Below are 16141 nucleotides of genomic sequence, written 5' to 3'. Positions count from 1 at the left end.
CTTAGAGAGAAGATATGATCACTTTAACAACAGCGCTGTCTAAGGTTTCAAACTCTGGTGGTCTGATTATGATAACAAATTTACGAAAATGGGCGAGAAGCTAAAACAAACATTTAATTTTTAATATTTCAGGAACAAAAGATAAACGGGACAAGAGAAGATGAAAATTTTGGTGTTTGGTACTTACGGTTTAATTAACAGACTTCCTGGCAATACCTTACAAATACTACCCACGCCCATCTAATCCTGCTTATAAAAGTGGTTTGCAGTGATTACGGAAGAAAGCATGGGCCACTGGGATTTAAAAGTTTGATTCTTCTACTGCTCAGATGGGTGAGGCATTCTCTGCATTGTTTATGGCACCAATGGGATCATGCTTAGATGGCATGATTCAAACATAAGCATATGACAGCTGAACATAGAGAATGGACTGAGTTGTTTGAGCATTCTCAGTACCACTCAGTGTGGTACAATTACCACTTGAAAATAAAAGTTCTTTCTCTCCCATCTATTTTGTTCAACAGTCTCTATTCTTCTATCAATCAATTAGCTGCATATACCCAGCATAGTTTTTAAATTCAATGTGCTATGGAAATAGTCTTAAGTCAGATGTAATTCCTACTCTCCAGTGGCTTTACAGTATAGGAGAAAGGTAAGCGGTAACCATACAAGTATGTTAGTTGATCTGATATAAATATAGAGTTGGCAGAGTGGGAGCAAAGGACAGTGCAGTCACTTCTTGCTTTAGAGATGAAAAGCAGGAATTCCAGGAATCACTTTATAAAAGAGGGAATAGGGGAGCTGAATCTAAAGAAGACGGTAGAAGGTCCACAGACTATGTGCCTAAGGACAGCAGCAGAAAACAGCCAGAGGCAGTTGAGGAGCAGCAAGAAATGCAGGTCAATGAGGCCCAATGAGGGGCTGAAAGTCGGAGAGGAAGCATCTTAGAGGAAAGAGAAGAGATTCCAGATGCAACTTCTATGTTAGCAAACAATTGCTCTACGGTTAATCACATATTCCATCGCATACGGAAACTGGAGTTAAGATCCAAAACACATCCTTTAAAGCTAATAAGCAAGCAATACTCACTCATATTAGTATAAATGTGGTAAATGCCCAAATAATTAGAGACTAAATACATTATTTTTCAGTACAAGTGCATCAGGTCATTGTTGCTTAATGCTAGATGCATTTTTGTTTTTTAAAATCAAAAATAGCATTTTTTAACATATACAACTAGGTATGAAAGCTCACTTCTAGTAAACAACTTAAAGGAGAACAGTAACTTTCTACCCAGGATTGCTGTTTAAAAAAATAAAAAGATCATTAGAAGTATTATATTAGTGTCCAGATGTAAATAACCTTAGAGAAGAGGCTAGTTTGGATGGCAGTATATCTGGGAAAGTAGCTTTTTTCAGGAAAAACAGGCTAAAACATTTTCTAGTTAAATGAAGAACTAGTAAAGATGGATTAGATTCTACATAATTCAGGTTCTGTAACTAGAAAACAACCAGAACATGAAATATATATATATACTTCTTGAATTCCGTGTTTATAAAAGTGATTTTTGTGTCTCAAGGAGTTCTGGGTACCTATAAGTATCAAAAAGGTTTTTACACACATTGTATATAGACTTTTGAAATGAAATAGATGATTACTCTATTTTTTGCAGGATCTTCAATCCCAGTGTTCACAAAGTTTAAAAAAAAAACCCCATCACGTATGGAATTTGTACTCCAGAAACGTGAATTTGTAACAACTTGTGCTCACATATATCTCTTTTGGGCCCATGTTTTCTACACCAGCTATTATTTTATTTAAAAAGCAAAAGTAAGATGGTCTTGCTTTTGGGTATCTTAAATTTTCTAACAAAGAAGAATCTAATAGCCATTTAGGAACATTAACTGTTGAAATACTTAAAACTGTATGACTAACGAATAATGCTTACTTATGAATGCTGCTAAAGCTGGGATGCACCTCTGACAAGGATATGGAACAAGTTCTGCCTCCTTCCAGGTTAGAGGCTTTTTGTGGGTCACATATTTTCCACTATCCTTCCTCATTTTTCTTCCTGTTCTTTTCTCTCCTTCCACTCATGCAATGATCCAACAATAAAGTGCCCAGATCATCAAGCAAAAGTGTCTTTAAATTTTATTTTTTAATGTATCTCAGGCAGTATACATCCAGGCTTCATCAGGCAAGAAGATGTGTTTCTACAGCACAGTCTGAGGATGACCAGCCCCAGGTCTGTGGGGCATTCCAGAAGTTTCTACTTTTATGCAGTGACCCATAGGATTCCTGTGCACATTAAAGTTTGAGAAATAACTATCTCTTCCCCTCCACAAACGCTGTGGCATATAGAAAAGTAACATATTAAGATCATCTTCAGATTTTCTAAAAGGGTAATGAATTATTGAAAGAAAAAGATCAAAATCTCTTTTTCTCAGTGATAAAATACTAGTACTGAAACAATTACTGGTAAATTAACTTTCAGAGGAAAATTATGGCTCTGCCTTAGTATACCCATCAAATAGATCAGCATGTAATAATATAGCTATGTCATACACAGTGTAATGGGAATTTCTCTCCTCTCATAGTCTATAAATATTATGCTAAATTAGTTTTTGGTTTAACAAAAGTTCTACTAAAAATAGGCTATTTGAATGTAATAAAATATGATTCAAATGAAATGGTTAGCAGATGATGTAAGACCAGTCAGCACATGTTATACTGTTACATTTACCCTATTTATTTTTCTATATCCTAGATTCAGAGCATCCTGAAGGCAAGCGCTGTGTATTTTTAGCGCCTCGTAGAGTGCAGACTACAGGGCAGACATTCATTTAGTAAATGTTTGTTGAGTAGATGAATAAATGAATGACTGGAAATCCAGTGTACACGCATTCTAGAAAGAATACATATAAAGAAAATCAACTCAGAAATTTTTTAAAAAGTGAAAATTTTACTATATGTAGCTATAAAAGAAAAATAACAGAAATAGAAAAATAATTATCCTCTAAAATAAACAACAAATAATCATTCTGATGGAACTTAGTCAGTAAGCAAAGTTCCCAGAGCGTTTAAATAAGCTTTTACATTTGTATACGAAATCACCCAAGACAGATCTCCATAACTGTCAGTTGTTTTTTCTAACACAGAAGTCAGAGAGAGAAATTGATATTCCAGGATGCCAATGAACCAGTCAGTGCTTAAGGCGGTCATTATTTATTAGTTGGAAAAAAATCCAAGTGAGAAAATAAAGGTCAGAAAACCTTGAAAAAAGAAAAAAAGATTTTTGTTTAACTGTATTTACTGCACTAACCCTTTAATTCAAAGCCAATTATGGACATCATGGTGCTATCAATAATTGCATGCTGAGTGTGTAAATTTAAAATGGCAATTTCAATTTTCATTTCATCAAGACGAGGAAGAAAATGAAATTGAATACTAATTAGGGCATGTGTGTCAGACACCTGAAAGATTAGGGGAATTCTGTGCTCATTATAAGTGAGTTTAAGCAAAGTACTCAAAGTTTCATTTGAAGGACTGAATATAAATAAAAGAATTAAGCGAGAAGGGAAATTACTAATGCTCAAACAGAAAATTTGGTACATGGTTAAACTTCCCAGAGCCTCTTAGATATGAGTTTCCTTCAAGAAAGAGAGAAATATTTTCTTTTCAGAACAATAACAATGTCGTTAATGAACACAATAACATAATATATACTCTGAACACAATCATAAAATATTTATTGAATAACAGTGAGGAGTTTTCAGTCTTCCTCCCATTATACGCAAGATTTATAAACCCTTTTTATTTTTACTGGTTTTCTTTGAGTTCATTGTCGCCTTCACAGTAAAAGCAAAATAACAATAATGATAAGAATAATAATAGTAATAGACTGTCTCTAAAAGTATAAGAAGTATTTAATTACTCTCCTCAAGTTGATAAAGTTATATTTAATCTAAATTGCTCTAAGAGTCAACCACTGAGGGTATTTCCACTTACAATCACTGGGGTCAAGAAAACTTAAAGTTCATTCATACTTGGAAAGGCAGGATGATGCACAGTGTTTAGTAGACAATAAATTGGGTCAAAGTAAAGTGAAAAATCAGGACATGAAATATTAATAAGGTGTTTCTCAGAGACAACATGGCAGAAATCTGCTATTTATAGTTTATTGAAACATGACAATCACTGAAGCTCACAGACATCATTGGCCAAACAGAGACCCTGAGGCGAACTTGTGACATCACCTCTCAATTGTTCTGCAATTTCTACTATCAGTCATAATTTCTAAAGTTTTATCACGACCTCAATCCCATAAATGCATTTCATAACAGTCGACTGAAAAATGGTGTCTGGAATGAGTTTTAGCAAATAGAAAACAAGCATTTTAAACCTTAATTGGAATGTCATTAGTCTATGATCAAAACTGTACAGATGTGCCAATTCCATTATCTGGAATTCTAATTGCACATGTGGCTATAGATTAGAAAAATCAGGTGTAATTTAAGAAGCAATTTCTGCAAATGCATACAAATATAAATTCACAAAACAAAACAGGAATATCAAGAAACCACATGGAGCCGCATAGATAAAAGAAATGTATACAGGATATGTAAAAATTCATACACAACTTGAACACAGAAAATACCTGAAGGAGATTTGGGCCCTGTTTCTAAAGTATGGAAGTCATACTACTTGACCATAAATCAATTTCCCTTCCTATTAACTGCCTGTAAAGCAGCCCCTATACACTGCACCTAATAATGTCACATCATGGATTGCTATCTTGAAAATTACCTCTGATTCAAAATATGTAGTAAGCAGATAAAACAGATCAGCTACCTAAACAAATCGACATTCTGTAAATAGCTCCCTGTTCCGATGGAATAAGGCTAAAACTTTTTAGTATGTGTGACTCCTAAGGTACACTAAACTCACGCACTAAACGTGAACACATTCCCCCAGCAACCGATACACGAGTCAAGATTTTCTATATGTTGTTTCCCAGGTTCCCACCTACATCAGATCATGTTGTTCCCTTAGCGCCTAGGCTCTATTGAAAATCATCTTCCCAGGCACATCTCAAAGGCTATCTTCCCCAGGAGGCTTTCTCATGATAATTAATTACTTCTTCCTCTGACCCACTGTATATTGGAATCCCCTCCTCTCTAGCACACATTAATGACTTGTTAGATGTTATTAACAACCCTCACCCCCCAGCAGAGGTATAATCCTTCACAGAAACCATGGTTTGATCACCTTTTCTGCCCTCCTAATATGTAGATTACTGTCTCATTTCAGCTAAGTGCTCAAAAAGTGTTGAACTGGATAAAATATAAGGTCTGGGATAACTACCATCCATCCCATTTTTGGGAAATCACTTTATATCTCAGTATGCATTGCTTTTTCCTGTTTTAAAAAATAGCTAGCTGACGATAATAAAAAAGAGGGTATGAATTGAAACACCCTCAGCTTTTGAAGGAGGGGACTGAAGACATTTGAGGCATTATCATAATCCATTGTATATTTTGTATTTGCACATGTGGAACCACCTCTGAGACAGAGAAGGAAAAGATGCAATTTTTGTTTTCTTGAAGTATCAAAATCTTGCTGCTACATGTTAACATAGTGCTAATGAACACATGGCAGATGTAAAAACCTCCCTGTTTGATATGCAGCTTAAAATAGTGATACTTATAACCCGAGAATTTTAACATTTTTAACTGTTTTAACACACTTCCCAATGGAATTGCACATTTCCCACAGTTTCAGGGTTCACAGTCAATTCGGACTCAACTAAATCCTCCTTTCCTCTGTGACCATGAAGAAAAGTCACATTGAGTTCTCACTGTCTTCTTTCTGAAATGACTCTTGTCATTACTTGGCAGTAACCTTGTCCCATCCCATCTGTTACCTGAATCCATGGCCATCTGTCATTTTCTGCAGCTGTCCAGGCGTTTATAAGCCCCTTCTTATTAAGACGTGCATAGTAGGGATACCATTTCTGGAGCCCAAAAAGAGCTCGGTGGGTGGAGGAAGCTGTGATTTGCTGATTTGATATGATTCCACCTTCAATTCCCAACGGGCCCGAGCATTCTGGGAACAAATCAGGACAAAAATGTGAATATATTAGAAGTAATCCATATCAAAATGTGGCTGTTAGATTTGGTAGCAGATATTTTTTAAATGATTTTAATTTGCACCATCAAGCCGTTTAAGCCCCATCTACTTTACAGCTTTGTTACCGGTCACTACACGAAGCAGATAATTCTTGTTCTTCATGCCACTCTCTTCTTCCTTTGCTTTGAGTCTGACCCCTGAACAGACTCTCCCTACTTACATTACGATTCTGCATTATACACTATTATCCTTTGGCTGTTGATCACGTCAACAAAAGTCTAATGCCCTTAAAAGGCTGCCTTTATATTTTATATTCCAAGAGATTAACATGCCTCATAAATCTTAAGTCCTCAATAAATATCTATGGATGCATTATTTCTTGACTAGCCTACATCTGAATTTTGCATCAAAATCATTTTCATACTGACTTAGCATTTCTCACTATTACAAATTTTTTAGCTTAAACTTTTATAACCACTGTCAGTTATGCTTCCACAAAAAGGGCAATGTATAAATTAGTCAACATTTAAAAATATTATAACAACTTGTGATACGTTGTAAGCAATAGAAAATATGTAGACAGATTATTTTTATAAAGTAAGCAGATAAACTCTCTGACATTACACACAACAATATTATACCTCTCAGGAAAGCAAGATATTAAAATATTTACATTTCTAATATTCTAAATTCAAAACTCGCAATGCTATATATAAGGATTCTGCACTTACATTTTAAGTTTCTTCTATTATTTTTCTTTAAATTTGCAACTTGGAAATTTAAGAAAAATTCCGCCCCCAAATTTTAAATACTAAGTTTAAAGCATAATATACTCAAATGATGTATTCTCAGACACTGAGTGTGTTTAGATTTTAAAATTAGAAATAAAGGTAAATCTACCTAAAAATTATATATACTTATAGTACATATAATATATATTTGAATTTATTAATTATTTCATAAGATTTCACCAGAAAGCACATTAATTTTACATTCAGTTAAAAAAATTCAGAATAATATTATGAAATAATGAAAAGTAATACCTAGTTTTCTTAATTTCATTAACATTTCATACAGTACACTCAACTTTTTGCCAGATGAGATTTGTATCATAAAGACAGTCTTATTATAAAATATACTACAATAATTTACCAGAATTTCTGAAAATATGAAAGGAACACACCGACATTATTAAATGACAGTGTTTATAAGTCAATTTGATCAGTGGTTACCACCAAGCATATTTTAGATTTTAATATTTGAAGTCCAACATTTGTCAGTAATGTAACGTTTACACTCAGATTGAGGTTGAAAATAAGAAAGAATTCTGTAGCTGGATTATAATACTCTGAAATGTTACAAAGATGTTTCTCAGTGATGACCATTCTTCATTAAGCATAAACATGTTTCTTTTTTCTATTCCTTGCTCAGATAAAAAGCTCTAAACACATTATTTATTAACATTTCTCCAATGACTGTAAAATCTTCACCTACTTTTTGCTAAAGAGATGGAAATATATGGATAAGCAATCATCTTAATCAGATTTTATTAGTAAAAATGACATTAATACAGCAAAAATTGCATCTTTCTGATTGACAAATCATTCACCTGATAAGTTAAATTTAGATAGTAAGATCTTTTCCAAAACATGTAATTAGAGTTGTTTAGCACTTCATGAAGATGCACAATATCACTTTGAAGTCATTAAATTAAGAAGCCATTAATTTTTAAAAGTGCAGTATTAGGAGCCACAGACAATAATCTGATTTCCACATTCCAAAAAAATGAACATGGAAAGCTCACATGTTGAGTCTTCGGATTCTTGCTTTGCTTTGCATTTTGAACCTCAAGATCTGTACAGACTTCATGAAAGCACTAAGAAACTTTCATGATGACACTTTGATTTTAAGCAACTGCAGGAGGCTGGCTTTTTAAGAATACTGCCATCAAAAGAGTCTCAAGGATCCTTGTCCTTGATTTGTGCGGTGTTTGGATGGGAAGATGCTGCAGGCAGGGAGGCCTTTTATTGCAGGCCAGTCAGTAGAACGGCAGAGCTGGAGAGCCAGCTTTGATTAATTAAACTGCATGACAGCCTTAGAAGAAGTCTACACAATTTAGTTGTGTACTTATGCCGAATTGGACATGATCAACAAATTTGTAACGATTTCAAAAGAGATGAGACCTCAAACCACACTATTCAGTATGTCTACTTCATCAATACTCTTAACCTACAAACGTCCCCTTTTTAGCTAACATATCAGCAAACACATTGGCTGTGAACTGCTGCATTATTGTATAAGCTAGATATCAACGAGCGATTTTTAAAATATATTTCTCTAGCCTTCCTTACTCTGCCATAATGCTCCCAATCTTTGTCATGCCCTCACTAGTCATTCGTTTGAACTTAACAGAACATAATTCAAAAATGTATCTTGACATGTGATATTTATATAGGGCTTTACAGTTTACAAAGTATTTTCTTATGAGCTATCTCATTGCTGTGATGTCAAAAGTATTAATATTTCTTTCTCAGTCCTCAATTCCACATTTTTCTAAATAAACTTTTACAAGATTCGCTTACATACCGTACACTGCCAATCAGTAAAGCCCACCAGAGGAAACATGACTGTGGTGATGGGGGGAGGAGGTTCTTGAATGAAGCGTGTCCGTGAGGTATCGATTTACTTCCTTATGGTTAGTGGTCCTCAATTTTTCTCCTTTTAAAAATTGGGGTTATGATGACAGCTAACTCAGCAGCTGTGAGGTAATAAAAAGTAAAACCACTTTGCCTTTATACCTATAAATTGTTAAAAAAATAATGCTCTTGGTTCTGTAGTCACTTGCCATGTTTCTCTTTAGAGCTGGGTGATCCTGTGTCCTTTACACTGTTGCATCCTTAGATGTTCACAGTGGCTTGTACATACGCAGAGCTCAATACATAGGTGCTAAATATTAGGATTGGAGGCTTTTTTCCCCCTAAACTGTAAACTAATAAGTAACTCCAAGTCTTAGACTTTATCTCACACTGGAAAGTTGTCACAAGAACAGCTTTTCTTCACCCATCATTTGGACCACAATCAAATGGATATCATCATAATAAAGGGTTCAAAGTCCAATCTCCTTTGTCCGTGCTGTCCACTTCCCCAATGTCTCATTAAATTCAACAGTTATAAAAACTAACAAAGCCGCAATTCAGAATGCAAATGATTATACACCTAAGATTAAGTGATCTTAATCAGTAAACAATAAGATGCTGAAAAAGAAAGATAATATAAAGATACATAGTGCTATCACTATCAGTAAATGAGGGAAGGCTATGAAATAAGACTTGATGAAAAACTTAATATTAGATGAGCATTCCGAAGTTTGAAAAGTGCATCCATATATGTTTTCTCACATACTCAAAGTAATATTTCAAGGAAAAAAGATTATCATGCCTATTTCATAAATAAGGAAACTTTGAGGAGGGAAGTTGACTCATAAAAGGTAAGTCTGGAATTTAAGCCAAATGATCTGCTTCACAAACAGAAAATAATGTCAACTGATCCAGTGAAGACTTCAATAATTCTTCAAAGGCTGATTGTGGATCTTTTTCTTCTGCTGTTATTTTATATGGGACGTGTACTTACACATACTAGGGAAGAGGCTGGGAGAATTAACATGAAGGAAACATGTAGAATATCACTAGAGGCATTCCGGATACGACAGAGCTTTCACAGATCAGGACACATTAAAACAGTAGGCGACAGTCTATGGCAGTGAATCACAGAAGTAAATACTGAGGTATTATGGTGGTCTGTGTCCCTTGACAGGTGTTGAAGAATTAACCTGCTATCATTATCGGACTATATACTGTTTATCTAATACAGATGGGCTAACACGGTCCCGACTAATTTAGTGACCTCTATTATGTGCCCATCTATCCATCCTTCATTCATTTAACTCAGTTTTGAAAAACACATTTTTATTAAATACTATATATCAGGTGTTTTTCTAGGCAGTGGAGACACAGGGATGAACAAAGCAAAAAAGGTCTCTCAGCTCTCAGAGTTCGTATTCTAGTGAGAAGACAAACTATAAATAGACAATAAATAGACAAGGAAAAACCATAAAATAGTAAGTGAAGAAAAAAAGAAGGGTGAACCAGGTGAGGGTGTGTCAGGTGACTCGAGATGTCCTGAGAGGTGACACTAAATCCGATCTCTGAGTGAGAAGCAGGAGTTGGCTAGTGTGCTAGGTTTACTGTACTGGTTCCCTCAAGGAGCTTTCTGTCCAGTGGGAGAAACACACACAGAGATAAACACACTTTAATATAACATGGCAGGTGCTGTGATGGTGGATGCGCAGGATTCAATGGGAGAATGGAAGAGAGAATCGTAGCCCAGCCGGGGGTTTAGGGAAGGATTTCCTGGAAAAGAGTGGGAGCCAGCATAGTGAAGAAGGGAGGGAGGGCAGGTGCAGCGACAGGAAACAGCCTGATATGATGGTACAAGTAGAGGCAGCTCGGTGTTACTAAACCAAGGTGGGGTGGGGGGAGGGGGAGATGGTCAAGGACGGGTGGAGAAGTAGAGAGATCCTAGATTATTTTGCTGAAGAGCTTACTGAGAGGCCTTGATTCTGCCAGCGATAGGGGGTTTTTGAAGAATTCCAACAATGGTCACATTTTCATTTAATATAGGTCATTTCTGCTATACCATTCAGGGCAGATTTAAGAGGAGACAAAACTATGGCCAAATAGCCAGCTCCTACAATTGTCTAGGTGAAAATGATGCAGGTCTAAAAGAAAGATGGAAGAGAGGAAGAGTTCAAATCATATGTAGAGGGTAAAACTGGACAAAGCAGTAATAATTAGATGTAGGGTGGAGGAGAGAAATGGAATATCTTCAAATGTGACACACAGCATAGACAGCACTGCCTTTTTTTTTTTTTTAAAGATTTTTTATTTTTTTCCTTTTTCTCCCCAAAGCCCCCCAGGAGATAGTTGTATATTTTTTGTTGTGGGTCCTTCTAGTTGTGGCATGTGGGACGCTGCCTCAGCGTGGTTTGATGAGCAGTGCCATGTCCGCGCCCAGGATTCGAACCAACGAAACACTGGGCCGCCTGCAGTGGAGTGCGCGAACTTAACCACTCGGCCACGGGGCCAGACCCCCTTTTTTTTTTTTTTTTTAAAGATTTTTTATTTTTTTCCTTAGACAGCACTGCCTTTAATCGGGATTGGCCAGGTCTCACAAAGCACACCGTTGAATCTAATTCTTCCCTTAAAATTTTATCAAAAATGATTCTCGCTGCTGGACTGAACTTGGGAGGACCTGCTTTTGTCTCAGCTGCTACTGCCATGCCAAACCCAGTGGGCCACATTCACATCAACCAGGCTACAGGGGCAGGATTGAAAGCGAAAATCTGCTTCTATGGTTAAGCCATACCCAGAACTTCCCTGCCCCACAGCTCATCCATGTGTATTATGTGTGTCCATCTGTTGTCCCAGGAAACAGGGAGCCCCTTTGCAGGCAGGGAGTATATCCCTCATAGTATTGAGCAGAAGCCTCGGTCTTAGAAGACACTTAATACATTCCTGTAGAGGGAATTAAATTTTTAAAATAAATACGAAAGGTAAATAAACACTAAGAATTACAGCTAACATTTGATTTGTGTAACTCAGTTTTAAATTAAAAAATCATTTCACCTACTCTCTCGAGAGTACACAGATACAGAGGCTTGTAGAAATTGTTTATGTGCTGAGTGAAGAGAGAGAACACTTCTTTAGTAATGAAAAAAATGGACTGACAGTCAAGTGCGTTACTTCTCTTTCAACTAGTTGCCACACAGCAACCAGGCATTTCTGAAGTTGTCCCCCATTACCCTTAGTGTGGGCCCAGTGGCAATTTGATCAATGCCTAATACGGCAGGAAAATGTGCTAGTCTGCATTTCCTGACTGTTAAATCTGTGTTCACGTATCTTTGGTATCGTGCTTGCTCTTGTCGGGTTTTACAATAACCCCAAATTAAGGAGTCCAATCAACATGGGTTACCAGAGGTTTTTAGGCATCAGTTACATAGTCATTAAAATAACTGCTTTGCCTGAATTGTTTGAGTGGCCTGGAAATGCCTTTTAATCTGAGGCCCTGCTGTTCAGACTCCTGAGCAAGTGAGTGATATCACCTGGCAGGCTGAGCAAGAGCAGCTGGGCAGCTGGGGCCAAGCCTCATGTGCCCTCCCCAGAGAGACTTCTCCGCCTTTGCCAAGTCCACACAAATAAAACAGCTTCAAGGCTAAGTCCTTCTCACTCGGCAAACTCATTCTCTGGAGTGTGGCAAAGCAGGGCATCTGCATTTTATTGATCTTGCAGCTGACAAGTAAGCAGCGCCTCAAGATGCCTCCCATCTTGTTCCTGAGTGTGCTGATTAAGCTTTTCAAATAAGTGAGATGCACGGCTGAATCTGTAACAGGAATGTACTGCTTTCATTTGCTCTATCTCCATATCCAGACATCTCCAGAATGAAAGGATTTCAAATTAAAGCCATGTAGGAAACAAATCTCCTTTAAACATCTCCGGTCCTCTCTTTCTCTGAGCATCTCATCTCTTTACAGGAGTCTGAGTCCTCTGCTGTGCTTAGCATAGCACGATAATCGTGCTAAACACGAGCCCTGGCAGATGGATTACTGATCCCCTCCAACACTGCAGAAATTAATGCCGATTCAAGCATAAACTTCCCTCGGTGCCACTTGGACCGCGACCTTTCCTTTATTCTTAGCATTTGTTTTATTTTAAAGTAGTCTTGAGACCAGGCTTTAAGTTGGTAAGGGAGAGATCAAGGCCACTCTTCCTCACACTGTGGCCCAGGGGTTCAAAGGAGCCTGGAAGATTTCTTTTTCTTGTGAGTCTCACCACCTAAGCCCCCATTCATTTGCTGGTTTCTCTCAGGCTGTCATTTTTCTGACACTGGGGACTGTTGTCAGAGGAAAGAGGACAGAGATGGAATGAAGACAGAATGTGTAAGAAAGGCTGATCTCACGGACACAGTTTGGATGCCCGGGTCTGGCTGTAGGAGACGGGGAGATGGCGAGGATCTCCCTGGACAGTGTGGGAATGTGAAGGTGGACGTGCACAGCACAGCCTCCCCTCCACTGACGCATTCACAAATTCCCACGGAGCACCCCCCAGGTGTCAGCCTCCCGTCATGGCACTGGGAGGGATCACCTTAAAAAGACCTAGAGTGAAAATCCCATTTGGTGACTGCTTCCTTGTGTCAGAGCATAAACTTCACAGATGGCCACGGTCCCCTTGCTTAGGGAAACCAGTAATTGCAAAACCACCAAAATAGGTTTCATAAATTAGGTAAACTTATTTGGATTGCACATAAAATGCATGGGTATCTTAGACAAAAGGCTATTTCTTTGTATCACATGATCTGTTTAGCCTAGATAAATACTAGATAAATTTCTTCAGAATCTTGAAGACAGATTCTGTGATATATGGCCACTAAAGAATTTTTCCCACTCTATTAGGAACTGTATTCTACTATTTTCCATATTGGAAAGCTCAGAGGCAGTGACGAGGAACAACTATTTGCGACTATTTTTTTCTCTTACATAATAAATTTCTTAAAGGTAGAAACCATGCCTTTTGCATTATTTATGTTTCCAAAGCATTTAGCACAGTGCCTTACAAATCGGCAGTTTTCAATATTGTGGGTTAAAGTAAATTAAAGCAAATCAACGCTTTTTTGGAATTACTCCTCTTGTTTTCTTTTTTTTTTTTTTTTATTTATTTATTTATTTTTTATTTTTTTTTAAAGATTTTTTTTATTTTTTCCTTTTTCTCCCCAAAGCCCCCCGGTACATAGTTGTGTATTCTTCGTTGTGAGTTCCTCTAGTTGTGGCATGTGGGACGCCGCCTCAGCGTGGTCCGACGAGCAGCGCCATGTCTGCGCCCAGGATTCGAACCGACGAAACACTGGGCCGCCTGCAGCGGAGCGCACGAACCTAACCACTCGGCCACGGGGCCAGCCCCACTCCTCTTGTTTTCTTGAAATCGAATTACTCTTCTGAATGTAGATATTATCACTCCAAGGATTCAACATGCTGGGTGAGTATTAAAATCAGAAATACTTTCTTGTTATGCTGGAATGATTGCAATACATAAGAATTAGCTCTTGGAGGTAGGTGAAATACCATGTTTGGAATGAAAATCAGCATTCATAAAGTTACAAATTTAATTATCAGCCATCTAGCTGTTTTCTTGTAAAATGTGGATAATGTGCTCTTTATGGTGTGTTATCTCAAGTCAATTATAATATATTATCAGTTTAAATTAATTTCTTTGAATTCAGGAAAAAGTTAAACGCATGAATAAGCTAAATTATAATAGGAAATTGTCCAATATTTCCCAAAGCTAACTTTTTAGTATATTGATGCAGAATGACTGTGTTATTTAAATAGTAGAGCCTATGGACTCTAGTATTCAAAGGCCAAAATTCTTATTGAGATAATTCACAAAAATCAAGAAAATCTAATAAGATTATCATTGTATCACAGTAAACGGCATTACTATAGGACAGCAGAAGAGTGCATTTTAGTTTGCTTAAGACACATTCTTTCGAAACAGAAAAGCATATGGGCTTTCAAGTGTTGAATGCACTTTTGCAGCCAGGCAAGATTTCAGTTAACTTGTACTCAGGCTTCCACTTCAACCGCACAATTCATCTTCTACCAACTATGAAGATAACAACATGATTTGATGAAACATTTGTCTGTAGAGTCAAAAGCCTGCAATTCAAAACCTGCAGATGTATACCTATTCTCTCCTTCTGACAAAACATATCTGCACAAGAAAAAGCTAAAAAGGAATATAATGCCAAGATAAATGCTAAAGGTGGGATTCAGTTGCTTCAAGAAACATGAATTGAAAAACAAAAGTAAATATTCAAACACTGCTCTGCAGAAGACGTATTTCCACACTTATAAGTTATTTACATCCTTTAAGTGTTTTTGGGTAAAGGCCTATCAGGATAAGTACCACAAGACATTGTTTCTGATGTTTTGTTATAAAGCAATATTAATGGCATGCCAAACTCTGATTTTTATTTGAGAGATAAATTATAGTCACAAATCCAATTATCAGCTTTCTAGCCAATTTTCTATTTGTGTTCAATGTGGTTATTCTTTTCTTCATACTGGATGTTATCTCAGGTCAAGTATGAAATCTCAGTGTTCCAGAGGTCAAAAGAAATACAAGAGATGAAACAGGAAGCCATTGCAGATGGCAAAGCATGGCATAATGAGCCCTCTCTAATGATAGAATATTTTAGAAAGTAGGTAGAACAAAGGATAGAGAGCAAAATGGAACTGTGTAGTAGAGTTGGAATTGTGCAGTAGAAAATCTGTTTATTTGAATTCTAGAAATGTCTACATTATGCATTCACTCCTAAAAATATAAAGAAATGTTTGTCATATAGAAAATAAATAGGTAATGCCCATGGATGAGAGAGGTATCGGGGAAGGGAAGTGAAAGTTCTTGCAAATAATTTTTGAAGTCTGCCCTGTAAGTCAGAACCTCAGCCCTGCTATTTTTCCTCCTTTCAAATTAAAAGTAAAATTCTTTTGCCAATGTCTCAAGTATAGAGTTGAGACAGAAGATGAATTCTTCATAATAATGTTTTTACTAATCAAACATTTCTAGAGAAGAAAGTATTGCAAAGGCTTTGCATATAGTATTTGCTAGGGCTTTGACAGTTCTGAAAGGGAAAATTCAACACAGAATTTTAAACAAAACAAATGTAAAGCTACTAAATAAAGGATGCTTTATATATTTTATATGAACATTCCAGGAGAATTTAATAGAATAACAATTTTATTACAAACCTCTGGAAGCTAAGCCAGCTTTTCATACATTATCACTTATTCAAGGAGATTCATACTAAATTTGTTTCATAATGTAAGGAATATGGGTCAGCCTATTAAAATAGAAAATTTAACTCTTGCTTCTTTTCAAATTTATTATATGTAATAATA

At 36.6% G+C, this 16141-nt stretch overlaps 1 protein-coding gene across 2 annotated transcripts in view; it reads right to left on the bottom strand.

Annotated features, from left to right (window-relative positions):
* The window catches only part of EDIL3 (EGF like repeats and discoidin domains 3), a 381208-nt gene that overhangs the window by 124630 nt on the left and 240437 nt on the right, over nt 1-16141 (bottom strand). For both annotated transcript variants that reach the window (XM_001504634.5, XM_003362850.5), the window contains one exon: nt 5924-6105. In XM_001504634.5, the coding sequence (XP_001504684.3) occupies nt 5924-6105 (182 nt within the window). The remainder of the gene's footprint in view (nt 1-5923; nt 6106-16141) is intronic.

The sequence above is a fragment of the Equus caballus genome, chromosome 14 (genome assembly GCF_041296265.1).
Source record: "Equus caballus isolate H_3958 breed thoroughbred chromosome 14, TB-T2T, whole genome shotgun sequence".
In the NCBI taxonomy this organism is placed as follows: Eukaryota; Metazoa; Chordata; class Mammalia; order Perissodactyla; family Equidae; genus Equus; species Equus caballus.
The sequence above is the reverse complement of the archived record's forward strand: the minus strand, read 5'-3'. Positions and strand labels throughout refer to the sequence as shown.